A 27,092-nucleotide genomic window follows, 5' to 3' on the forward strand; every position below is an offset into this window, starting at 1 on the left:
TACTCACTTGTATAAAACCTTGTTCCATTCTCTTATTATTCTCTTAATATTTCTATGCATGTAGGCAGGTAGATCTTACCTTGCCTAGAAATTAGGAACGTAAAACTGTTAAACATCTAAAGATTTCCTGACAGAGGCAGGCAAATTCTAAAGGTAGGAATTAAACTTTTGCAATTAGCCATCACTGTGGTAAATAATAATTACTCTGAAAACCCAATTGCAAAGGATATTTTATGTTTATGTTGATTCTTTAGGTGAAGGACAGGTAAGACTCTTCCAAATTTACTCACAACCCAATTCTAAAAGAAAAAAATATATTTACTATATATGTCACAAATGGAAAACATTCACCACATTGCATAAATGTAACTTTTTGAAATATTGAACACACAGTTGGCCATGATTACTGTTGGGTTTACTTTCATGATAAGGAAACATAAGTTCTCAAAAAGAAGTTATGAGGAAAGTAAAAAGAAGGAAAACTGGGGCAGTAACCGATCCCATATAAACACACAGAATGCTACACAAAAACACCAGTTCTTAGTGATGACAGCAGCATGGTGGCATGTAGGACGTCCAGGTCTCCCCCTGAAATTACAAGTTGGACAGCTATAATTCAATAAAGGATTCCCTGCTCAACACACAAATGCGTCCTAGGGATGCATCTCCCATCGCAGCAGAGCCTGGTAGAAGCAGCTGAGACACCCCAGACAGAGTAGTGTGACTGGTGGCTTCTGGATGCAGGAAAGTGATGCCGGGAACACAGACCAGGAGACCCATAGCCCGCCACATATCACCATGGGAGTGGTACCTTACAACGAAGGTGACTGAGTTAGAAAAAGGATGGCAACCTCCTTGGGGATGATGGGGTGTTTTCAATGGCTGAGGCAACACCAACACGCAGAGATCCTGAAAGCCCTAGGAGTGCAGATAAGAGAAAACAAAAAAGTGTCCTTCACTGCCACCTACTGGAAAAAAAAGAGACAACTATCAACCTGATAAATAGGAGTCAAATACTTAAAACAGATTTCCTTTCCACAAATGCCCAGGCAGAGAAATAATCCACAAGCACAATGAATAATCAAGGTAACAAGGGAGCTCAGAAACAAAATGAAAAATATCCTGAAAATAAACTTAAAGACATAGAAGACTGATTTAAATGACCTAAAATTCAAGACTACATTCTGCAAAAACTTAATGATATACAGAAAAACTGAGAAAAACAATTCAAGAAAGTCAGAAATAAAATCAATGAACAAAAGGAGTACTTCACCAAAGAGAGTGAAAGTGAAAAAAAGAAACAAAACAAAAATCCAGAAATTCTGGAGGTGAAGAACTCAGTAAGTGAGATGAAGAATAAACTAGCGAACTTAGGAAATAGAGCAGACCAGATGGATGAAAGAATCAGTGACACAGAAGACAAAAATCTAGAAATGACTAGGTGGAAAGAGCAAGAGAATTGAAAATAAAAAACATGAGAAGCATGTGATCTATTCGAAAGAGCAATATAAGAATAATGGGTATACCAGAAGGAGAAGAGCAGGAGAAGGGCACAGAGAGCCTATTCAAACAAATAATCGAGAACTTCCCAACTCCATGGAAAGAACTAGATTCTCAAACCCAAAAAGCTAACAGAACACCCGATTATCTCAATCCCAAAAGGCTTTCTCCAGGGCACATTATATTAAAACTGTCAAAAATTAATGACAAAGAAAGAGTTTTCAAGGCAGCCAGGGAAAAGAAGACAGTAACCTACAAACCCCCATTAGATCATCATCGGATTTTTCAGCAGAAATACTACCAGCTAGGAGAGTGGAATCAAATATTCAAAATATTGAAAGAGAGAAATCAACAGAGAAGAACAATTTATCCATCAAAGTTATCCTTTAGATATGAAGGAGAAATAAAGGCTTTTTTTAGACAAAAAGAGGCTGACGAAATTTACCACAATACCTGTATTACATACAACAAATGTTAAAAGGTGCTCTTCTACCTGAAAGAAAAAGACAAAGGGATGCAAAAATGTGAGTTGACTAACAAGACAGACAGAAGCAGGAAATTGCAACCCTTTTTCAGAAAAGGGAATTAAACACTTAAATGTAAAGGTTAAAGGAGGTAAACATTAAAAAAGAAGACAATAGCTCCTGCAATTTGGAAACGAACTCACAGCGTAAAAAGGGGTAATTTGCGACACAAAAATATGAGAGGAGAGGGTAAAGGACTGAACTTGCTCAGGATAATGGAGATAAGTTACAATCAGAAGAGAAAGTACTGCATACATGAAACTGTCTTTTGCATAAACCTAATAATAATTACAAAAGAAAAATCAAGACCTGAGATACAGAAAATAAAAAAGGAGGAAATGGAGAAAACTATTAGAGAATATCACCGAACTAATATAACTGAAATACAAAAGAAATGAAACAATGGAGACACAGAGCTACTAGAAAACAAAAGATAGAATGGCATCAGAAAATCCTCACATATCAATACTCACCCTAAATGTAAATGGACTGAACTCACCAATAAAAAGGCAGGATGGGTCAAAAAACAAAACACAACTATATGTTCCCTTGAGGGAGATACATCTCAGCTGCAAAGACAAACACTGCCTCAAAGTAAAGGGGTGGAAAATAATACTCCAATCAAATTGCAGAGAAAAGTGGGTGCAGCTGTACTTAAATCTGACAAAATAGATTTCAAGATAGAAAAGGTAACAAAACACAAATATGGACATTTTATAATAAAAGGGACAATACATCAAGATGATGTAACACTTCTTAAATATATATGCACCCAACCAGGGAGCACCAAAATATGTAAAGCAACTACTAACAAAACTAAAAGGAGAAACTGACAAAAACACAATTATATAGCAGGAGACCATTGACAGGAGACCATTGACAGCTATAGACAGATCATCCAAACACCAAATCTATAAGGAAAAACCGGTCTTAAATGACACATTATTTCAAATGAACATAATTGATATTCACCCCAAAACATTGTAACATACATTATTCTCTAGTAAACATAATACATTTTCAAGGATAGACCATATGTTGGGATACAAAACTAGACTCAACAAATTTAAGCCTGGAATCATATCAAACACATTCTCTGATGACAATGCTTTGAAATTGGAAATCAACTTCAAAAAGCAGGAAAAACCACAAATGTGTAGAGATTAAACAACATGTTACTAAACAATGATTGGGTCAAAGAAGAAATAAAAGAGATCAAAAGATACATAGAGACGATTGAGAATAACAACACAGCATATAAAATTTGGGGGAGAATAACAATACAGCATATAAAATTTGGGAGATACAGCAAAAGCAGTAATAAGAGGGAAGCCTATGTTATTAAAGGCTTATTTCAAAGAACAAGAAAAATGTCAAATAAATAACCTAACATTTCACCTTAAAGAACTAGAAAACGAATAAATGAAGCACAAAGTTAGTAGACGGTAGGAAATAATAAAAATTAGAGCAGAATTAAATGAAACAGAGAACAAAAAGACAATAGAAAAAATTAATGCAACAAAGAGCTGGTTCATTGGAAAGATATAAACTTGACAAACCTCTGGCAAGGAAGAAAAGAGAAAAGACTCAAACAAAATCAGAAATGAAAGGAGAGGTTACAAAGGACAGCACAGAAAAACAAAGGACTATAAAAGAATACTATGAAAGGCTATAAGCCACCAAATTAAACAATCTAGAAAAAATGGAAAAGTTCATAGAAATATATAACCTGCCTAGATTGAATCATGAAAAACTGGAAAATTTAAATAGACTAATCAACAGTAATGAAATTGAAACAATCCTCAAAAACCTCCCCAAAATTAAAAGTCCAGGACCACATGGCTTCACTTGTGAATTTTACTAAACATTCAAAGATTTAATACCTAGCCTCTCAAGCTCTTCCAAAAAATTGAAGAGGCATACTTCCTAACTAATTTTATGAGGGCAACATTACCTTGATACCCAAATCTGGCAAGGACAACACAAAAAAAGAAAATTATAGACCAATATCTCTGATGAATATAGGTGCAAAAATCCTAAACAAAAGACTACCAAATAGAATACTACAATATATGAAAAAGATTATACATCATGATCAAGTGGAGTTCAATCCAGGGGTACAAGCATGGTTCAACATACACAAATCGACCAATGTGATGCAGCACATAAACAAAATAAAAAATGAAAATTATATATCAATAAATGCAGAAAAAGCATTTGACAAGAAACAACATCTATTTATGATTAAAACACTCAGTAAAATGGGTATAGAAGGAAAATACCTCAACATAATAAAGGCCACATATGACAATCCCTCAGCTAATCTCATATTCAATGGGGAAAAACCGAAAGCTTTTCTTCGAAGATTAGGAACAACACAAAAATGCCCTCTTTCACTACTGTTATTTAACAAAGTATTGGAAGTCCCAACCCAGAGCAATAAGGCAAAAGAAAGAAAAGGCATCCAAATTGGGAATGAAGAAGTCAAATTGTCACTTTTAGTAGATGACATGATTCTTTATATAGAAAACCCCAAAGATGCCACCAGAAAACGATTAGAAACAATAAACAAATGCAGTAAAGTTGCAAGATTCAAAATCAATGTACAAAAATCCATTGTGTTCCTATATACCAACATGACGTTTCAGAAAAAGAAATGAACAAATTCCTTTTGCAATTGCAACAAAAAGAATAAAATACCTAGGAATAAATTTAACAAAGGATCTGAAGGACTTATACACTGAAAACTAGGCATTTTTAAACGAAACTGAAGACACAAAGAAATGGAAAAACATTTCATGTTCATGGACTGGAAGAATCAACATAGTAAAATGGCCATATTACCCAAAGCAATATACAGATTTAATACAATCCCCATCAAAATAATGGCATTTTTTAAAGAAATAGAACAAAAAAATCATCAGGTTTGTATGCAATCACAAAAGACTCAGAAAAGCTAAAGCAATTCTGAGAAAGACGAACAAGACTGGAGGTATCACATTCCCTAAACTTCAAATACTACAGAGCGACAATAATCAAAACAGCATGTTTTCGGGGGTGGGGTGGGGGAAGATACACAGACCAATGGAACAGAACTGAGAGCAAAGAAAGAAACCCCCATGATTTTCGACAAAGGAGCTAAAAATATGCAATGAAGAAAGGAAAACCTCTTCGGTAGTAAATGGTGCTGGGAAATTGGAAAGCCATGTGCGAAACTAGACTGCTATTCGACACCATATGCAAAAGTAAACTCAAAATGAATCAGACTTAAATGTGAGACCTGAAACAATAAAATACATAGAAAAAAACCCACACAGGTACTAAACTTAAGGATCTTGGTCTTAAAGAGACTTTTAAGAACTTGACTTCAAAGGCAAGGGAAGTAAAAGCAAAAATAAATGAATGGGACTGTATCAAACTAAAAAGCTTCTGTACAGCAAAAGAAACCATCCACAAAACAAAGAGGCAACCTACAGAATGGGAGAAGATAATTGCAAAAAATACCTCCAAAAAGGGGATAATGTCCAAAATATACAAATAACTCATGTAACTCAACAAAAATACCAAAAATCCAATTAAAAATGGGCAGAGGACCTGAACAGACACTTCTACCAAGAAGACATATAAACAGCCAACAGACAGTATATGAAAAGATGCTCTGCTTCACTAGCTACCGTGTTTCCCCCAAAATAAGACCTAGTCGGACAACCAGCTCTAACGCGTGTTTTGAAGCAAAAATTAATATAAGACTGGGTCTTATGTTACATAAGGCCCGGTCTTATTTTACTATAAGGTCTTAGAGTAAGGTCTTATATATATATTAATGTTTGCTCCAAAAGATGCATTAGAGCGGATTGTCCGGCTAGGTCTTATTTCGGGGAAGCATGGCATTAGGGATATGCAAATCAAAACCACAATGAGATACCACCCCACACCTGTTAGAATGGTTATTATCAACAAGAAATAACAAGTGTTGGAGAGTCTGTGGAAAAGGAACCCTCATACACTACTGGTGGGAATGTAATTTGGTACAGCCACTGTGGAAAACAGTATGGAGGTTCCTCGAAAAATTATGAATAGAGGTATCTTATGACCCAACAATCCCTTTTCTGGGTACCTACCCCAAAAATTTGAAAACATATGTTGGTAAAAATATAATTACCACTATGTTCATTGCAGCATTATTCATGGTAGCCAAGATATAGTAACAACCTAAGTGTCCTTTGATGGACAACTGCATACAAATGTGGTACATACATATGAGGAAATATTACTAAGCCGTGAGAAAAGATGAAATACTGCCGTTTGCCACAACATGGATAGATCTTGAGATTATCATGCTATGCGAAATAAGTCAGATGGAAAAGGACAAGAACCATACGACTTCACTCATATTTGGGATGTAAAACTGAAAGCCAACAAATGAACAAACAAAACAAAGAAACGAACTCACAGACACAAACAGTATGAAGGCTACCGAAGGGTAAGGGGGGTTGGGGGGAAGATGAAGAGGGTAAACGGGGTCCAATATGGGAATGGAGGCAGCTAGACTTTGGGTGGTAAGCACATAATGCAATGTACAGATGATGTATTAATAGAAATGCACACTTGAAACATATAATGTTATTAACCAATGTCACCCCAATAAACTTCATTAAAAACCAAAACAAAACACCAGATGTTAAAAAGGCAAACCTGGGTACTCCCTGACTTCCTCACCACCTATTTCCCTTGGGAGAGCCACCTCTACTTGAATTTTGGTTTCTCTCTCTGTAAAATGGGGTGAACTGTGCTTACCCAAGAGTTGTAAATGCACTTTAAAAACCATAAAGCACTATCTGTGTTAAAAAGCAACTGCTTTAGACAAGATGCCCGGTCACGTGGTCTTAGGAGTCAGTTCCTGGCCTAGTCAGGCTGCCAGAGGAGACTCACTTTGTGCCCTGGTACTTCTGTCCCTGGTACAGCTTTCACATGGAAATCCACCACTCCCATCTTTTCTAACAAGTTGGGGTTGCCTATTGTTGATTTTTCTTTCTTTGCTCTGGCCTCTTGTCTCTCTTGTGCCAATCTGAATCAAAGAGAAAATATAAATACAAGAGTTAAAACAACTAACCACATTATTAACGATGCTTTTGTTTTGCTTTTTAACACTATAATGCTGTTTAACTTTACAGTCGTCATTTAGCATCTCTCAACTTTCCCCTTCAACTTGTGTGCTTTTGGCATTTTGTCCCTTCTCGATGCCTTCATTTTTTCTCATGAGGAGGAGGTGTGTTCAGAGCCCAATCTGCCAAGTCTTGACTATTTCTATACTCATAATGAAGAAAATGCAGTGCCATGTCAACCTTTTGATTCAAACTCCACCACCTTCTTTAGGCCTGCACAACTGCGCTGACCAATTCTCGCTGGCCTCTCTGCCTCTGGTCTGTCTCCTTTACACTCTATCTTCCAGAATGCCTGTCAGATTTCTGCTCCTCAGGCACACCTGTGGATACCTCATGGCGGTAGCACTGTGTTCTCACCCTTCTCTGGACTGGGGTCCCAGTTCCTGCACACAGTAGGCACTCAAGTGCTGCTGAAAGTCTCCTGACTACCCTGTTCAGAGGGTCCCAACTGAAGAACAAAATCAGATCCTCACCTTTCTCACCAGACCACTCCCTCAAAACACGCCTCCAGTGGCTGCTTGCCACTTGCCTTAGATTTTACTTTTCCTTGTACCAATGTCTTGGTCTAGAACAATCTTATCAATGATCCTGGATGCTCCATCTGTATATTCCTAAAATGCTGTTTTGAAAGTTCCCAAACTTACATAATCTTCCCTCCCTGAGAATACCATTAGGGTCTTAAAATGCTCTAATAGTTGTTACAACATTTTGTTGTTAAGTCACTTGCCTAATGAATCTTATGCTTACCGTACAGGAACTTCCTGTTATTTTCATACTTTTGTATGATACTAGCATTAATAGTCAAAAACAACACAAACAATTTGGTAGTGTCCATTAAACTTCTAAATGTATATAACCCCATGACACAGCACTCGCCCCCTTGCTGACGTCAACTCGAGAAAATCTTGCACAATGGAGAAGACATCCTCAAGGGCCATCTATTATCATGAAGACATGGAAACAGTCTAAATGTTCATCAGTGGGGGATGGCCAACTACACTGTAGTATAGCTATTTTCCCAAATGGTACTAAACAGTCAATATGAAAAGGGGGAAAGACCTGCATCACCACAAAAGATTGTGTCAAAAAAGATGAAATAGGCATCTATTTTTATGGCAAAAAAAATTACATTATGTAAATACACTGCATTATTTTTTTTTTTGGTGGGTTTGGGTTGTGAGGAGTCACAGCTGAGAGGCATTTTAGCTCGATTTGTCATGTTGAATTGGCTAATACCACACTATATTACTCAACAGTTTTAAATTAAGTGAATATATGAAACCACTTACAATATGAATAAATAGTGTTTAAATTCACGTATAGCAAATCTTACCTGTGCAAAAAACTTTCTTTTGCTAGCTGAATTTGTAGTGTTCCACCTTTCCATTTTGTTTTATTTAAAACAGACATACCTGTAAAGTAAAGAATTATTACCCAAGTACATGGCAATGCCAAAATACATTTCAGCATGTGCTTTTTCTAACTATTTCGTACCAAAGAAAGTAATTTGCTAATCACAAGGAGATACAGAGGAAACAGAGTGAAGAACTTGAGACCTGGAGTGAGAAGTCCTAGGTCCCAGTGTCATCTTCATCACTTATCAGAATCCTTATATTCCCTGTGTTGCTACCATGTTTCCCTGAAAGTAAAACCTAGCCGGACCATCAGCTTTAATGTGTCTTTTGGGGCAAAAATTTTAGTATATGTACTGCCGAAGCGAATACAAGACCCGGCCTTATATTAATTTTTGCTCCAAAAGACGCAGTAGAGCTGATGGTCCGGCTAGGGCTTATTTTCGGGGAAACATGGTATAATGAAGCAAAGGTATAACCTATAAAGCAAAATTCGTCACTTATTTATAAAATAATTTCAGAAACCTCTGCTGAATGACTGATATTTCCTTAACATTTCATTGTTACGTCCCACACTAAAATTATAAAGTATTAATGTAATTTTTCTAAGGGAACCAGGACACTTTGGAATCCCGTAGTACCTCACTTTTATTTATCACTTAATACTAGCTATCACTGTGCAACTTCCAAACAAATTAGCTGCAAGTGACTAAACTGTTTGAACTGCTATGCCCCAGTAGTTGATGTTTATCAGTATCTGCTACCAGCTTTCTTAATAATAACCACTAACAGATAGAAGTTTTCATTGGTAGGTACTATTTTAAACAGAAAGGTACTGTTCAATTTAATCTTCGCAGTAATATTATGGTGCAAGTGGTATATTTGTCATACATCAAATAAGCAAAGTGGGGCCTAGAAGTTTAAATAACTTTCCACAGTTCACATGCCAGAGCTGGTGTGTTCTTAACTACAATTTATTTGTCATATCTGTTTCCTCACTGGACAATAGAATAAATCAATTTCTTTTTTTTACAATTGAAATGCAAGGCTGACGGCCCTCTTTCTCTATTAGCATGTTTCCTTTTCAGTATCGCTTGACTTTTCAGCCTCCAAATAACTAGAATACATTACTGCATCAGTGGCAGTATGGATTATCTCCCCTTTCTTCTTCAACAAAGACTACAGTTTGCCCTCAGATTTACTAAATTTATTGACAGATTTCATTATTTCCAGAACATGGTCATATAAGGACATACTTTAAAGCCAGCCCTCTCCTAACAGCATTTAATGACAAGAAAATTAGCTACCCAAGAAATGGACACATTGGGAAGGGGGACACATATCCAGTGGAATATGTGTAACAGACAATTTCTACGAAGGTTTTGTCTCTTGTCCAAAACATTTGAAAATACCATTTTTGAACAAACCCATTAGCGATGTGTTACCACAGGTTTGCTGACGCCAAATGATATGAAAACTAAACCTGCTGAATTGTAGGATACTGGAATTCTCTTGATCATGGTTGTCTCTCTGGATGATGTAAAAGTGGCTGTTACGGTTTAGATTTAGAATAAAGTATTTCAAGTTACACAGTGACACAAATTGGCAAACAGTATTAAAAAAAAACAAAATGACCTTACATTTTTTCAGGTCTGTTTCTGCTACTCTGATGTTGACATATGCAAAGACTTTCTGTGGGTTTCCTAAAAATAAATAAATAAATTTATTTAAATTTTTATCCAGAAACCAATGTAAAAATCATTAAGTTTCTAAATTTAAAAGATGAACTCTTGAAAACTTACTCTTTCAAAGAAAAACCTTGTTTATTTTTCACTGGATACGAGGATTTCCTTTTTTCTAAGTATGATTATTAAAATATTCCAAAAGAAAATGAGTAACAAAAAAAATGTCAAGTGGTCAGTTAAGGTAACATTTTGATTATGAGTTAGTGATATTCTACTTAATAGGGCATTTAATGAATATTAGAATGTTAGCTCTGAAGACTGAAAGTTACATTTCAGAAATTGGATGCTTTGGAATTTTGCATTTTTTTGATTTCAGAAATATAATTCTGCGCAAGTTGCGCATCATAAGTAACACTTCCAGGGCATGGGGTGGCGTACATCAGACAGCTTCCTACAATGAAATGCACATCACTTTAGTGTTCAGGGTTAACATTCATCTGTGGGTTCCTTTATTTTGTGATAACTGACCTGAGTTAGATTTGCCTTTACCCATAAAGGACTATAAGTTTACCTTGGTCATCTTTCCGAGTGATGATCTCCACATCAGAAACTTCTCCAAATCTGCTGAACTGATTTTGTAGGTCTGCCTCAGAAACATTCTGGCCAAGTCCACCCACAAAAAGGCGCTTTGTTTCTCTGTTGGTTTTCATGAAGACTGGGCACACACTCAGTAAATGTTCTTTTTACAGAGAAGAGTTCTTTCCCTTCATTCGTCTCAAACCTAAAAAACAAACAAACAAAGAACCCAACTCCTTTCCTTGAAACTTCTATGCCAAATTGGTTGCCTGAATTTTCATTTATTATTTCTAAATTTTATTCCTGGAGATTCTGGTCAAGTCCTACATCTACTTTCTCCACGAACACACCTTGGAACAACACCTCTGCACAAACATACACACATATACAGGCAGATGCTTTCCCTCAAATGAGCACAGTATTATAGGTGTCCACCCCTCCTCATTTACTTATCCGCGTTGTTAGGTGTTTTTTCTTTATTCATTTATACATTCATTTATTCACTATAACAAATGCTGACAAAAATGAGATGTGGTAGGTTAATATGCTAAAGGTTAAAAAGACAGCTCCATCTGGGAGCTCCTCAGTCACGTGAGACGTAAAGCAAATAATGCAATTACAATACTTTGTCACAAGAGAAGCATCTGCAAAACGCTGTCCAGGCAAAGAGAGAAACTGATACCATAGCCAATACAGACTTGTTTTGTTTTTCACTATGTGAGGAGAGGCTAAGTCACTTTCCAAATGCCATTCAGAGAATTAGTGGTGAAGCCAGAATTACAAACCAAGTCAAATTTCAGAACCTATAAATTTTAGCACTAGGAAGGTTTAGAAGGGGCTCATGAAAACTCTTCCGGAAGTACTAAGATTGAGGCCCATTACGAGACCATCCAAGCTTAGTATCAGGCAGACGCTCATCTCCCACACCCTGTCCTTCCCCAAGAGCAGACAGCCTCCTCCCATTCATGACCCCAAAACTGTGCCCAGAAGCCCGAAGCACGGCTCGTGTTTCGGGCGTGACCCACGGCCTACATCTTCCAGGTAGACTCCTCCGCCCCTAACCTACAGACGCCCGCCTTCCTCCTCCTGAAGACCCAAAGACGAGAAGGGAAAGGGTGTACCAAAGGGCTCGGTCATTCCCCACGCCCAAACACACTCCTTACCAAGTCTTCTTCCACATCCAGCACCGTTTAGGCCCCTAACTTCTAGTCATGTGTCCGAACAGGCGCAATCTCTCTTCCTTCCTACTCGATTTCCAACCCATCCCCCTAAGGTTCCGTTACCATATTCAGTTCCCGAGTGCTCTTTATTTCGTTTCCCGTTGTCTCGGATGCCACCATGCCTCCGCCCCCTGCCCTCAACATCTTCAAAAGACCGAAAACAAAATTCCATAATTCATACTTAAGGTTATCGCCTTGCATTTATCCACTCCTGGCCTAGGCCGCCGGAAGTGAGGGAGGAAGAAAAATAACGGCGCTCCCCTTCCTGTAGCCTGGAACCTCCTCTTCAGTGACGTACAAATCCGGGTTGTTCCAAAGCTTCACCAGCGCGGGGTGGACGGCCGTGCCCTTGTGCTTCGGTTTGAAGCGAACGAACTCTCTCGAAGTGTGGTGACTGCTGGGCACAGCTGTGGCAATGTGCGCAGGGACTGCAACGAGCCCGGGATAATGTGAGAGCTCGGGCTGTACTCACGAGAGTGGCGTATACTCCCTCGCCTCCTCCGTGGAGCTCCTGGGATGGTGCGCGCCTGGAGCGCGGGAGGTTTGATGCGCTGGGTGAGGCGCGCGTCTAGCAGGTCGCCCCCTGTCAACGTCGCGCTATGGACTCGGAGCTGGCGGAGGTCCGCGCCCTGGAAGCCGAGATTGCGGCCTTGAGGCCGGCGTATGAGGAGCCGCCGGCGCCCGGGGGAGACGCCTCCAGTGTCCAGTACGTGGCCCTCCTGTGGCCGGGGGGGGCGAGCGAAGGTCTCTGGCCGTGGGCGCTCCGGACCTCCCTGCAGACATTTCCCAAGCACTTAACGTGGGTGGGAACGCGTGTTTCGTAACTGGGCGCGACACGAGTCCGCGCTCCGCCCGGTTGCAAGCGCCTTGCCGTGTATGAACAGATTCAATCGCAGTCATGGGAAAGTGGTTTTCTTTTATGTTCTCTTTCTCTTGTGGGTAACTATCAAGGCGAAAGCCTTGCTCATCTCCTGAATTAGCTTGTCTTTGATGGGGAGCTGTATCTAGTTGGGATTTAATAAGTTTGTTTTCATGGTATTTGTTTTTATGGGTTACCTATGGCAAGTGATAATGATTTTTCCTTTATGCTAGTGATATACAATTTCCTTTGAGAAGTAATTTAGGTAAAAAAGTAAGTTGATGTAAATAAAAATAGCTAATACAGTCTGCAGGAGAATTTTCTAAACGTCAGGCAGGTGGTTGTCAAATGCCTGCAGCTGGGGAAGCACCGCTGTACGGAGGGTAGGGGAACTCCCTGCCTAAAGGAAAACAGCCATTATGCACTAATAAGCAGGGATAAGTGGAGAGTGCTGTCTGCCACAGTGATGGCATCTTAATAACGTCTTCGTTACTGCGTAGTAATAGTCTATCTGGATGCAGAGGTCTTTATGTGCAGCATCTCTTTTAGTGCCTATGACAATCTTTTGAGGTAGGTGCTTGTGAGGACAGAGCCAGGAGTACAGTTTCCAGGCTCTCGGCCTCACGTGGAAAGGTGCTGGCTCAGGTAGTAAATGGCCATCAACTGTGATTGAATGGCCATCAGCTGTGGCAAGTTGGCTGTCGGCTGTTACAAGTGGGCATTGGCCACTAATATAACTGCTGTGGCTACGCTAGCGGGAAATGGGGGCTAGCAAGGGCACAGTGTGGATTGTGGATCGTGTGGCTCCTGCCTCCTGTGTCTCCAACCCAGCCGCCAGCATGACTACAGTGCTATGACTCCCCTATCTGTGGCTCCGCTCCGTGGGTGTTCCTTTTTGGCCTCACCATGTCCTGCGTTCTTATGTGGGGAGTGGGAGCTGAGACCCTGCATGACACCCCATGTGACAGTGCTATTGTTAACCCCGTCTTAAAGTTAAGGAACCTGAGACCCAGAGAAGTTAAGTTGCTTCCTCAAGTTCTCAGAAAAAGTGTCAGAGCTGGATTGGAGCACGTCAAGAATGATTGCTAGGCTCTCAGTCTGCGCTGCAGTCTCTTCCTGCAATTCCGGGGGACTAACCCCCAAGATCTCAGACCCCCAGGATCTACCTGGCACTGACTGAGGCCTCCGCAGTAGCCGTGGCACGAGCCACGAACAGAGCACGCCAGACCTTGAATGCCTTTCAGTATGCTCTTTACTCAGACATCACTCACCAATGCACCACACAGTAAAGCAGGCACAGTAATCCAGTAATCGGGTAGAATAGGGTAACGAACCAGTCCCAGGACTGTGGTGAAGCAGCGTCCTGGGGGAGCAGGGCGGCTGGTCCGGCAGGTTGGTCTGGCAGAGGTTCAGTCTGAGTCTGATGGAACAAGCAGGCTTTTGGAGCAGAGGAGCAGCATGGGCCTCTCAGTTGGGACTGGCTCTCTGAGCTGCAAGAGTCCTTAGTTCTTACACAGTTCTGAGTGCCTTCCTGACATCACCTTATCAGGGCAGCTAGTCAGTGACCCTGACATCATATCTTCAGTAGCAGATCTTCGCGGTGTAATTGGGGACACCCAATTACCAGGGCAACTGGGCAGCCCCCTGGGCGTTGTCTGCTAAGTTCTTTGCGCATGTCCAAAATGGAGTTACTCTTGCTCATTCAATCTGGAGTCACTTGCTCACACGAAACTCATTCTAACAGCTTTCAGGGGTGTTCTACACAGAACCCAAGAGTAACTTCAAAGCTCAGAAACTGCTTAACTGAACAAGAAGGAGAAAAAGGGCCTAGAACAGTTATGTACATATTGTCTCAGACTTGCAGGCTGCTTGAAAGCAGAAACTGTCTTCCGTTTTTTCAGTCAAGACTAATTTGACATAGGTGCTAAGAGAATGAGATTTTCCTGAGCTGACTGGACAAGACTTGGTAGAAAATGAGGAGGAGTTCTAAAGAAAATGTTTGCATGCATGTTGGATGGGATCTTGACGTACAGGAAGCAGTGACTGGTAAAAAGGAGAGGGAGGGAAGCAGGTGACTGGGAACAAATATGTGCCTCCTCAGGTACTCCAGGGGTGCTCCACGGAGTGGAAGCATTAGCATCTCTTGGGAATTGGATAGAAATACAGATTTCAGCCTCACCCTGACCTACTAAGTCAGAATCTGCACTTTATCAAGACTACCACACTATTTTATGCACCTTTGAAAATTTGAGAAGTGCTGTATCATATTGTGGGGAAAAATTATTTTTCTACTGGCTACAAGATGTTATTATTAGCCCGAGATAGTATGTAGACTATTAAGGTAATCTGAGCCTCCTCAGTGATCAAGTTGGAAAAGTCACAAGAGTCCAAATTGTGGAACACATTAAGTTAGTTCTGGGTGTTCTAATGTAGTTTTAATGTGAAGTTTCTTTTCACTTTGGTGAAAGGAGGAAGGAGAAGGAAGATTGGGACCTATGTATCAAGTTGCTTTTTTTTTTTATTGTGGTGAAATGCCAGAAGTTTTGCCATCTTAACCATTTTTAAGCGTACAGATCAGTGATGTTACATACATTCATAATGTGCAGTTATCACCACCATCCATCTCTATAACTCTTTTCATCTTGTGAAACTGAAACTATACCCTCTAAACAAAAACTTCCTATTCCCCACTCTTCTTAGCCTCTGGCAACCACCATTCTACTTTTTCTGACTTTAACTTCCCTAGGTAACTCATATAAATGGCATCATACATATTTGTCTTTGTGTGACTGGCTTGTTACACTTAGCTTAATATCCTCAGAGTTCATCCATGTCATAGCATATAGTAGAATTTCCTTCCTTTTTTAGGCTGAATAATATCCAATTATATTTTGCCGACCCATTCATCTGTGGATGGGTGCTTGGGTTGCTCCCATGTTGTAGCTGTTGTGAATGGTGCTGGTATGAATATGGGTGTACACATGTCTCTGAGACCCTGCTTTCGATTCTTTTGGATATGCACCAAGAAGTGGAATTGCTGGATCTTATGGTAATTCTATTTTTAATTTTTTGAGGAATTCCATACTGTTTTTCACAGTGTTTGTACCATTTTACATCCCTACCAATAGTCCACGAGGGTTACAGATTCTCCACATCCTCACCAACACTTTGTTTTCTGGGTTATCTCACTGTAGTTTTTGTTTTGCATTTGCCTAATGATTAGTGATGTTATACATTTCTTCATGTGCTTATTGGCCATTTGTATGTCTTCTTTGGAGAAATGCTTATTCAGATCCTTTGCCCATTTTTGAATCAGGTTGTTTGACTTTTTTGTTGTTGAGTTTTAGGAGTTGTTATATATTTTGGATATTAATATCTTAACACATATATGATTAGCAATTATTTTCTCCCATTCTTTGGGATGCCCGTTTACTCTGTTGATAGTGTCTTTTGATATGGTTTTCTTTTTTTCCATGCAGTCCAATTTGTTTAGTTTTTCTTTTGTTAACTGTGCCTTTGCTTTCACATCCAAGAAAACATTGCCAAATCCAATGTTATAAAGATTTTTGTCCTGTACTTTGTCCCAAGAGTTTTTATTGTTTTAGGTCTTACATTTAGACCTTTCTTCCAGTTTAAGTTAATTTTTATACGTGATTTTAGGTAAGGATCCAACTTCATTCTTTTGCATATGGATATCCAGTTTTCCCACCACCATTGAATGGTATTGGCACACTTGTCAAAAATCATTTGACCATACATGCAAGGGTTTATTTCTGAGCAATCTGGTCTATTTTATATGTCTATATGCCATTGCCACACTATTTTGTTTACTGTAGCTTTGAGGAAGTGTGCAACAGGAAGTGTGAGTCTTCTAGTTTTGTTAGTTTTCAAGATTGTTTTGGCTATTGAGATCCCTTGAGGTTCCACATAAATTTTAGGATGGGCTTTTCTATTCCTGCAAAAAATTTCATTGGGATTTTAGAAGGGATTGCATTGAATCTGTAGATTGCTTTGGGTAATATTGACATTTTAATAATATTGACTCTTCCAATCCATGAACACGAGATGTGTTTCGATTTATATCTTTAATATCTTTTCAGTGATATAGTTTTCATTGTACAAGTCTTTTATCTTCTAGGGTAAGTTAATTCCTAAGTATTATATTCTTTTCGATGCTATTGTTTACAATATTGTTTCGATGGAATTGTTTTTGTGATTTCCTTTTCAGATTGTTGTTGATGTATAGAAATGCATCTAATTTTTGTGTGGCTACTTTGCTCAATTCATTTATTCAATTTTTTGAATGTTTGGGTGTGGAATTGTTAGGGTTTTTTACATGTAAATCATATCAATAGCAAGCAGATAATTTAACTTCTTTCTAATTTGGATGCCTTTTATTTCTTTTTCTTGTCTCTCTGCTCTTGCTTGGAGATCTAATACCATGTTGGATAAACTTGGTGAGAGTGGGCATCCTTGTCTTGTTCCTGATCTCAGAGAAAAAGCTTTCAGCTTTTCACCACTGAGTATGCTTTTCACCACTGTGTATGATGTTAGCTCTCGGCTTTTCATATATGGCCTTTATTATGTTGAAGTATGTTTCCTCTATAACCAGTTTGTTGAGAGTTTCTATCATAAATAGACATTGAATTTTATTAATAATGCTTTTTCTGCATCTATTGGGACGATCATATGATTTTTATCCTTCATTTTATTAATATGGTATACAATTTTGATTTGCAGATTTTTATTCATCCTTGCATTCATGGACTAAATCCACTTAATTATAGTGTATGATCCTTTTAATGTATTGTTGAATTGGGTTTGCTAATGTGTTGTTGAGAATTTTTGCATCTATATTCATCAGGCATATTGGCCTGTAATTTTCATTTCTGTAGTGTCCATGTGTGGTTTTGTGTTCCCTCCTCTTCTGTTTTTGGAAGTGTGAGAAGATTGGTATTTTTCTTTAAATGTTTGGTAGAATTCAACATTGAAGCCATCGGTTCTGGACTTTTGTTTGTAGGCAGGTTTTTGATTATTGATTCAATCTTCTTACTAGTAATTAGTCTATTCAGATTTTTTGTTTCTTCATGATTCAATCTTGGTAGTTGTATGTTTCTAGGAATTTTTCCATTTCTTCTAGGTTGTCCAAGTTGTAGGTATATAATTTTTTGTAAACTTTTTTTTCTTCCAGTAGTTTGAATATATCATGCCACTCCCTTCTTGCCTGCATTGTTTCTACTGAATAATCTGCTCATAGTCTTATGGGGTTACTTGCGTCTAACAAGTTTCTCTTGCTGCTTTTAAAATTCTCTCCTCGTTTTTAACTTTTGACACTTTAATTATAAAGTGTCTTGGTGTCTCTTGGAGTTCCTCTTGTTTGGTACTGTCTGGCCTTCCTGGATCTGGATGTCAGTTTTCTTCTCCACATTAGGGAAATTTTTAGTCATTTTGTCTTCACATAAATTTTCTGCCCCTTTCACTCGTCTCCTTCTGAGACACCATAATTAAAATATTGGTCCATTTGTTGTCTCATAAGTCTTTTAAGCTCCTTAACTCTTTTTCATTCTTTTCCTTTTTGCTGCTCTGACTAGATCACTTCCACTGCCCTGTCTTTGAGTTCACTGATTCTTCTTTATTTAGTCTGATGTTGAACCCCTGTATCAAATTTTTCAGTTCAGTTATTGTAGTCTTCAGCTCTGACTTCTATTTGATGCTTTGTTATGTTTTTTAACTCTGTTGAAATTCTCACTTTCTCCATCCATTGTTCTCCTGAGCTTGGTGAACTTTAAAATTTTTGTTTACTGTTATTTTGAACTCTATCAGGAGAATCACAGATCTCTGTTCCATTAAAGTCTTTTCCTGAGGTTTTATGTTGCTCTTTTGTTTGGGACATATTCCTGTGTTTCTTCGTTTTCCTTGACTTTTTGTTTTGGTTTTTATGCATTACATAAAGCAGCCGCCTCTTTCAGTCTTAAAGCAGTGGCCTCTTGTAGGAGCTGAACCTTATTGTTCAAGGCTGCCCTTGGTTTTCTTATCTCTCAAACCTTTGTGATTGTCCAAGCAGACTATGTTCTTACTGGCTCTCAGTAGTTAGGGTATGTCAAGACTTTTCAGTGTCCCAAAGGAGATCTCAGTCATCACCTACATTCAGGCTGTTTGGAAACGAGACCCTCAAGCAGCAGCTGTTAAAGTATGCAAATATACCTCTTTCAGGGGAGACTGGGTGATGGGCATTTCTGTCTCCTCCCTCTACATGGAGCTTTGGTGTGATAGCCAGGTAAGAAGTGTTTCTTTGCTATTTTCCTATTGAACCTGTGATCATAAGCCCCACTGGCCCAGAGCCAGGTTTCATGGGATGTGTCCTCTGGGCGGCACCCATAGCAGCTGGAGTGCCAGAGGTACCCAAGAGCCTTTCTTGGAGACACTGATGACTTCCTGATCCTCAGGCCTCAGCTACGAAGGTAAGCTAATAAGCCTCTCTGTCACAGAAAGACTGAAGTGTGCTTCATTCGGCTGGCTCTGTGCTGTGCCTGGGGCAGGTAGTTAGTAAATAACTGTTTCTCCATTTGTTACAGTTCTGCGGGACTTGTGATTATAAGTTCTAGCTACCAGAGCCAGGCGATCCGGAGGTGTTCCCTGGTGGCAGCCACAAAAATTGGGGTGCCAGACGAGTGCACAAGCGTCTTTCCAGGAGATATTGGTGATTTGAGTCAAAGCAGCAGAGTGTGAAGTTGGTGTCCACCAGCCTTTGTCCTTGGAGATTATTTCAGGTGGCCCTGGATGTGTGTTAAGTTAGAAGTATGCCCTTTGGGCTGAAGCACTAAGATAACAGAACAGGCCTCTTTCTCGGAAAGACTGGCTGCTTTGCTGTTGGCTGCCTCTGTGTGGGTCCTGGGGTGGGTGAGTCTGCGTTTGTGAGCCTGATGAGAACTGTTTCTCAGTTGACTGCAGCCGTGTGGGTCTCATGGACATAAGCCCCGTTGGCTTTTAGTTGTTAGTTGTTTTGGGGACTCATCTCTCACATGCTGGTCCTAAAAGTCAGGGTGCTATGGTGTTCAAACCTTTGCTCCTTAGGGAACAGCTCAGGGTTGTTAGTTCCCTCTTGATGCCTGGGGTGGTGTTTATAGTGGGATTGTGCTGTTCTAATCCGTTTTGATACGCATTTTAAAAATATATATCATTTATTCAATGTATAGGAATTGCTTAGCTAGTTTTTGAGTTTCAGAGGAAATTGTTCCATATGAAGGTGGGTATTTAGTGTATTAGTGGGAGGAGGTAAGTTCAGGATCTTCTTATGTGTCCATCTTGAACTGGAACCCCAACTATTGTTGTAGAATTGCTATTTGTTTTTTTATATGCCCTTAAGCATTTTTGTTCCTCATTTCCTAAATTTCTGGCTCTGGGCCAGTGGGGCTTATGATCATAGGTTCAATAGGAAAATAGCAAAGAAACACTTCTTCCCTGGCTATCACACCAAGGCTCCATGTAGAGGGAGGAGACAGAAATGCCCATCACCAGCTGATGATGGCCAACCAATCACAGTTGACGGTCATTTACTACCCGAGCCAGCACCTCCCCACTCAAGGCTGAGAGCCTGGAAACTGCTCTCTGGGATTCTGTCTCCACACTCCACCCCTCCAGGGTCTTGCCTCACAATCTAGCGACAAGCATAGAAAAAAGCATTGCGCAATTCTACTACATAGTGATATGTTCCCAAGCGGACAGTCAGACGATCCATCAAATTGTGAATTGAAGCTACTGCTTTGTGCAAAGGTGGCATCACTTTATTTAACTCCCTGTAGTCCACAGTCATTCGCCAGGTCCCATCTTGACAAGCCATACTGGGGAGTTAGAGGGACTGTGCGTCGGCCTTAGAATATGTGCCTTCTCCAATTCCAATATTGTACAACCAATCTCCTCCTGCCCTCCTGGCAGGCGGTACTGTCGCACTGCAACCACGTGGCAGGGCTGTGGCAACACTTGAGGAGGGTGGTGAGCATGCCCGCGTGTCACCGCTTTCACCACCCGGATCCGGAGACGGAACTCTCCTACCGACGTCTGTAAGCTGAGGCCATGTAGCACGTCCACCCCTAGAACATACTCCAGAACAGGGGAGACATAAACCTTGTAGGTACGAGGGGGAAGCCTTCCTATACCCAGTGGTAAGGAAACAGCTTTCACAGTCACAGTCTTTCCCCCGTAGCCATCAATGCAGATTGCTGGTCCTGGGAACAGTTCTGGGTTTTCATAAACGAGACTGCAGTCTGCGCCAGTGTCAACTAGGGCCCAAACCCTCTGCACATTAGAAGGGGACCAATGTATGGACACTTCCACGTGGGGCCTCCAGTCCCTGCTCGTCCCCTCTGACCGGGTACCTTGGCCCCACCCCTAATCAAGCTGAAAGGAGTCCGCCTCAAGCGGCCGCATGAAGTCCCGGAGGGACACGGGTTGCGCTTTCCCAGACTTCTCCTTTAGGCTTCTCCGGAATTGCTGTTCTGGACGCAACTGTTTCCTAAGTTCCAACAAGAGTGCATTGGGTTGTCGGTCTGTTTTCTCCACATCGACCCCTGCTGTCATGAGATCATGTCACATCTGTGCGCGTGTTACTCTCTGAGGCCCGCGACCTTGCCCCTTTACTTTTGTTTTGGGCTTCCAGGTATCAACTGCGCGGACCTCCTGTCTTAACTTCCTTCGCCTCAGACTTTCAACATCCCCTAGGGTGGCCATGGCAGTTGTAACTTCACGGATCTGTCGCCCTACATAAGATGTAAGAATAGCAACCAAGGATCCAAAAGCACTCGCAGGTGCAGTATCCAAAACCAGATCTCTCATGTTGGCTGTAAAAAGCTCGTCATCCGGCCCCTGCATGTTAAGGTTAAAAATAGCGTTTCTCATACCCATTTCACGGGTAATTTGAGTAAGTTCTGTATATGACCGCCATTGACTCACAGTGTCTGGCAGCTCGCCAGCCTGTCCCCATACTGTGCGTACCGCAGCAGTGAGCCACTGCATTAGAGAGTGGTTGCCCTGGCAGTTCTGTAACCTTTGTCGCAGGGACGGAAGCACTGTCATGAAGGCTAGCTTTTCCATCTCGCCTGGAGAGCAGAGAATGTTGTCTGCCCTCTCATCCCATAAACATAATAGCCAAGCCGAGACTGGCTCTCAGGGCTCTCTTGCCTCCCCAGCTCCTGCAACTCAGCGGGAATGTAAGGGGTGTAGGTTGTGAACTCAGTCACAGCTGGGTTGCCTGCAGCAATGCCCCCGGGGCCCACAGGTTGCTCATGCTTTAACTTTTGTTTCAAGATTGGCCGGGCTTGGGGGTGGGAGCTACACTGTCTCCACTCGATTCCTCAGCCTCAGAGTCTCCACCTTGAGGCCCCTCTTCTAACAGGCAGCCCGAGCTTCCAGCACCTCCAACTGGGACACCTGGTCCGGCACTGGGCTATTTCATTAGGCTCATTTTCCGTGTTGAGACTCAAGGCCGTGAGGAACGTGCAGCCCACACGGCCGGCTGTCCCCTTCGCCTCCTCCAGCAACTGCTCAGCTAGAACCTGCAGGGCCCTCTCCACGCTGGCCGGAGAGCCGTCCATGTCCTTCCCCCCTCCTTGGGGGTCCAACTCCTGAGAACAGTGGTCACCGGACAGCACACACTGTGGGGGGGGGTACATGTCATCCTGCCCAGAGTCAGACTCCATTCCTACCTGGTCGGAATCCTGCTCGTCGGGCCAGGTGTCCAGTTGGGTGGAGGCCTCAGTGCAAGATGTGTGCAACCCATGGAGCCTACAGTAGCAGCACATTACTAAAAGGAAGGTGACGCCTTCTATGGCCAGGAGGGAGGTGTACCATCTGGAGGCTCGCGTCTCCCAGGCAGACCACGCCTCCCATTCCCGGCGCAACTCCTCTCGGGCCTTCTCAAACTGCACTTTTACACGCACAAACTGCTCCACCATGCTTCGGTACGTTTTGGCGGGCACCGTACCCTGTTCGCTGCTCCATTTGTCGTGTGGGGGAGACCCTGCTTGCTGAGCCATTTGTCGTGCAGGGAGTCCCAATTCCAACCACATGGGAGGCAGGCATGCACATAGTCCTGGAGCAATTTGCAGAGCTTAGGGACGACAGGGTGAAACAAAAGGACTCAGTCCCCCAAAATACTGAGTATTTACTCCAGGTGCTGCTTCTGATTACAGAGGTGCAGTCAAAGAGAAAGGCAGTGTGGGGACAGAGCCAGGAGCGCAGTTTCCAGGCTCTCGGCCTCACGTGGAAAGGTGCTGGCTCAGGTAGTAAATGAACATCAACTGACTGGATGGCCATCAGCTGTGGCTAGTTGGCCATCAGCTGTAACCAGTGAGCCGTTGGCCACTAATATAACTGCTGTGGCTACGCTAGCAGAGAGAATTGGGGGCTAGCAAGAAGATGGTGGCTGAGCTAGCAAGAGCGGATTGCAGTCAGTAGGGCGGATTGCAGCTAGGAAGTGAGGTTGGTTGGCAGAGAAGCAGACGGCGGATTGCGGATCATGTGGCTCCTGCTTCCTGTGTCTCCAACCCCGCCGCCAGCGAGAATATAGTGGTGTGACTCCCCTACCTATGGCTCCGTGGGTGTTCCTTTTTGGCCTAGCCATGTCCTGTGTTCTTATGCGGGGAGCGGGACCAGAGACCCCGTCTGACACCATGCATGATGTGCAGCCATTATTGTTGCACCTTCCACAGTGTTGCAAGCCCCTCCTCTCCAGCTGAAGTGACTTCTCGATTTGAAAAGCTATAGCTCTTTTTCCTTCATCATTTTTGGTTTTATATCCTTCCAGGAACCAGACAGTAAAGACTAGGACATTCAAAACAACTGACTATATGGAAAAAAATAAGAAGGTGACTGTGCATGCCCAAGGAAGGGTCAGGAAAAAAACATAAGTCATAAGAAGCCAGGATAGCTATGTGAGGGAGCTGCTACTGTGCTAAGAGCCAGAATTCACCACAATTTATGTCCAAGCTTTCCCTTGGAAGTTGCAAGCCTTCAGGAGATTCCAGAGTTCCAAAAAGTTATATCATACAGATTCTGCCAGTGCAATTGTTATCTAGGTGGGGAGATGGATACCTGGTGCTTTGTATTCCATCGTCCCAGAATGCTAGCTCATTGACTTTAAAATTCAAGTCTCATGTAGATTGGTTTTAAAAGTGACAAGTTGCTTGTGAACCTCTACTTTTGACTAAAAATAATTTATGCTAGTAAGACAAATTTATAAATAATAAAACTACAAAACCAATAAAATTCATAAGCCCGAATCATTCAAACTAACATCATTAATTGAACTTGGACCAATGGTATTTTGCTTAAAGTAAATCACTGCTATGAATGAGAATATGCAGGTTGTCTTTCATGGGGTAAAATATGCGTAACATAAAATTTACCATTTGGCCTCTTTAATGTGGAGTCCGGTGGCACTAAGTCCTTGCACATTGCCGTACACCGTCACCACTACCCTTCTCTAGGACTTTTTAGGTGCCCCAAAGTAAAACTTTGTACCCATTAAACAATAACTCCCCGTTCTCCCCTTTCCCTGCCACAGGGGTTCTTGTTTTGTTTTGTTTCTGTTTTTTGTTTTTTTTGAGTTCTGCATGTCTGTCCTTTAATGTGATGACTTAGTTCTCTTATCACTTTGCTCTTTTGGAAATACCTTAGCATTTCATTCATAGTTAGTGATGATATTATTTGCTGTTCACTGGGCAGGAACTAATCATTTATATGTGAAGATTCCATCTCTCCTTTTTTCATTAACTTTCTATATTTAAAGTAACTTTTTCTTTTTATCAATCATGATGGCAAATACAAAGGAGCATATGGTAGTCTCAGAATACATGAATTGTGATCAAACAATACGGTTAATATTTAAATAAAAAATTATTACAGTAGAGAACACATTGCCCTTAATCCACTTCAAAACACCCCCTCACTTCGAACACACTTATCCCCTTGTTCTGGCCACTGTCTGAAGCAGTTCTAGGAGTCCGCTTTCATGAGTCTTTAGTTGTGCTGTCATGGCCGCCTCAATGTCCTGAATCATTTTGACTTTGGGGAAGAGCCAGAAGTCGCACAGTGCCAGATCCAGTGAATAAGGTGAATGGGGACACACCATAATGTTTTTATTGGACAGAAATTGCCTAACCAAGAAGCGATGTGTGACATGGAGCGTTGTCACGATGGAGGATGATTTATGGCACACTTTAAAACACACCTTCTCTCAACCGTAGCTCACAACTGACTGACAGCACCAAACCAGGTGAAACTTGTCACACACTGTTGCTAAGGTTCGACGCGCCACTTCCCGTATTGAAGATCCCTGCCTTTCTGTTGGATGGCACTCGGCGGCAGCATTCACTGTATTATGTGATCACAACGAAAGGCTCCGTGTCACATATTGCTTCTGGTATGGCAGTTTCTGCCAAATAAAAACATTACGGTGTGTCCTGATCCACCTTATTCACCAGATCAGGCACTGAGCAACTTCTAGCTCTTCCCTAAAGTCAAAATGACCATGAAAGGTAAACGTTTTGAACTGATTCAGGACAACAAGGCAGCCACGACAGCACAACTAAAGACACAAAAGAGGACTTCCTGAACTGCTTCAGACAGTGGCAAGAGTGATGGGATAAGTGTGTTTGAAGCGAGGGGGAGTATTTTGAGAGGTATTAATGGCAATGTGTATTTTACTATAATAAATTTTTTAAAATTTAAACATTCACCGTAGCTTTTTTTTTGGGGGGGGGGAGGCGTACAGGACTTTATTGGGGAACATTGTGTACTTCCAGGACTTTTTTCTAAGTCAAGTTGTTGTCCTTTCAGTCTTAGTTGTGGAGGGCGCAGCTCAGCTCCAGGTCCAGTTGCCGTTGCTAGTTGCAGGGGGCGCAGCCCACCATCCCTTGCAGGACTCGAGGAGTCCAACCGGCAACCTCGTGGTTGAGAGGACGTGCTCCAACCAACTGAGCCATCCAGGAGCTCAGCGGCAGCTCAGCTCAAGGTGCCCCGTGTTCAGTCTTACTTGTAGGGGGCGCTGCCCACCATCCCTTGTGGGACTTGAGGAATTGAACCGGCAACCTTGTGGCTGAGAGCCCACTGGCCCATGTGGGGATCGAACCGGCAGCCTTCGGAGTTAGGAGCATGGAGCTCTAACCGCCTGGGCCCCCGGGCTGGGCCCACTGTAGCTTTTAATAATACCTCATACTTACATTAATATTTCAAATTAACATTAAAACAAATTTTAAAAATTACAACCAACTTTGTATAAGTTTTGGACTTCCCCTGTGAAGAATACAGTTAGGTTGTTCCTTAGAGACATAGTATAAGGTCATAAGAGCATAGATTAATGCGATGTAGGAATAGAAAAGGAAGGATAGCTTTGTGAGGGAGCAGAAAGTATGGCAGTAGATCCACTTAGGAAGAGAGTAATGGAGCCAAGGATGACTCGAAAGGTATGGAGACTGAGTTATAATGGGACAAATTTTACCATTAATAAAAGTAGGGTAAATTGGAGGAAAAGCTAATTTGAGGATAAAACATTTGGTGTTTTTGGCTAAATCTACTTTCAGGAAGAAGAGAGATTTGGTTGGAGGTGTGCTTTAGGAGTTACTAGCGTGGAGGAGCTGAGATTAGTAATTGAGTATGTCTCTGAAATGAAAGAACACATATTTAGGATAGCAGAGGCAAGAATGTTAGGGTTTTCTCCTAAGGTTGGAGGCAAGAAGGGGGATAGTGGAGGTCCAAAGACATAAAATGAGAATTGGGATAATCATGCCCCAGCATCCAAGGGAGGCATGTTTTAAGATGGCTGAAGTCAGCAGCGTAGGATGTTGCAGAGAGTATGAGGGCAATAAAGAGTAACAACAGTAAAATGCCACTCAGTGTGATTATTAGCTGAAATTTCACTCTTTTTCAAGGAAAGTACAATGAAGAACATCTGATTGCAGTGTTGTTTTGGGAGATTATACTATTTCTTATTCCTTTGGAATTTTTACTCCCTGTATTCTCAGATTTACTGAGAATCTCTTTCTTAATATAAAGTGCTCTGTGATACTTGTTTTGGAAGTCAAAGCTAACTAATTCATTGTGTTTTTAATTTTATGACATCTTTTAAAATAATTTGAGATGTCTTGGGTTATCAGACATTTAGGTTGGAACATTTTAAACATTCCTACCTAATGGACCTTTTACTTCTGCAAAGTA

The 27,092-nt window shown here is 41.3% G+C and overlaps 2 protein-coding genes across 5 annotated transcripts in view; one reads left to right on the plus strand and one right to left on the minus strand.

The window, feature by feature from the left end:
* The window catches only part of NOL8 (nucleolar protein 8), a 29,301-nt gene extending 17,053 nt beyond the window's left edge, over nt 1–12,248 (minus strand). For 2 of the 4 annotated variants that reach the window (XR_013994398.1, XM_081065620.1), the window contains exons 1-6: nt 11,966–12,248; nt 10,798–11,007; nt 10,182–10,244; nt 8,523–8,601; nt 6,957–7,092; nt 231–299 (exon numbers count right to left, since the gene is read on the minus strand). Coding sequence is in view for 2 of the 4 variants with exons in the window: in XM_081065620.1 (XP_080921746.1) it covers nt 231–299; nt 6,957–7,092; nt 8,523–8,601; nt 10,182–10,244; nt 10,798–10,936 (486 nt within the window). In the remaining 2 variants the exon portion in view is untranslated. Of the gene's footprint in view, nt 1–228; nt 300–811; nt 862–6,956; nt 7,093–8,522; nt 8,602–10,181; nt 10,245–10,797; nt 11,008–11,965 lie in introns of those variants that run through there. The other 2 variants (XM_081065621.1, XM_081065622.1) reach the window with 2 other exon arrangements.
* Nucleotides 12,249–12,316: 68 nt separating this feature from the next.
* CENPP (centromere protein P) overlaps nt 12,317–27,092 on the plus strand; it is a 237,788-nt gene continuing 223,012 nt past the window's right edge. Inside the window, exon 1 of the mRNA XM_081065631.1 lies at nt 12,317–12,728. Within this exon, the coding sequence (XP_080921757.1) occupies nt 12,622–12,728 (107 nt within the window). The 5' untranslated portion in view covers nt 12,317–12,621. The remainder of the gene's footprint in view (nt 12,729–27,092) is intronic.

The sequence above is a fragment of the Rhinolophus hipposideros genome (assembly GCF_964194185.1).
Source record: "Rhinolophus hipposideros genome assembly, chromosome: 11".
In the NCBI taxonomy this organism is placed as follows: domain Eukaryota; kingdom Metazoa; phylum Chordata; class Mammalia; order Chiroptera; family Rhinolophidae; genus Rhinolophus; species Rhinolophus hipposideros.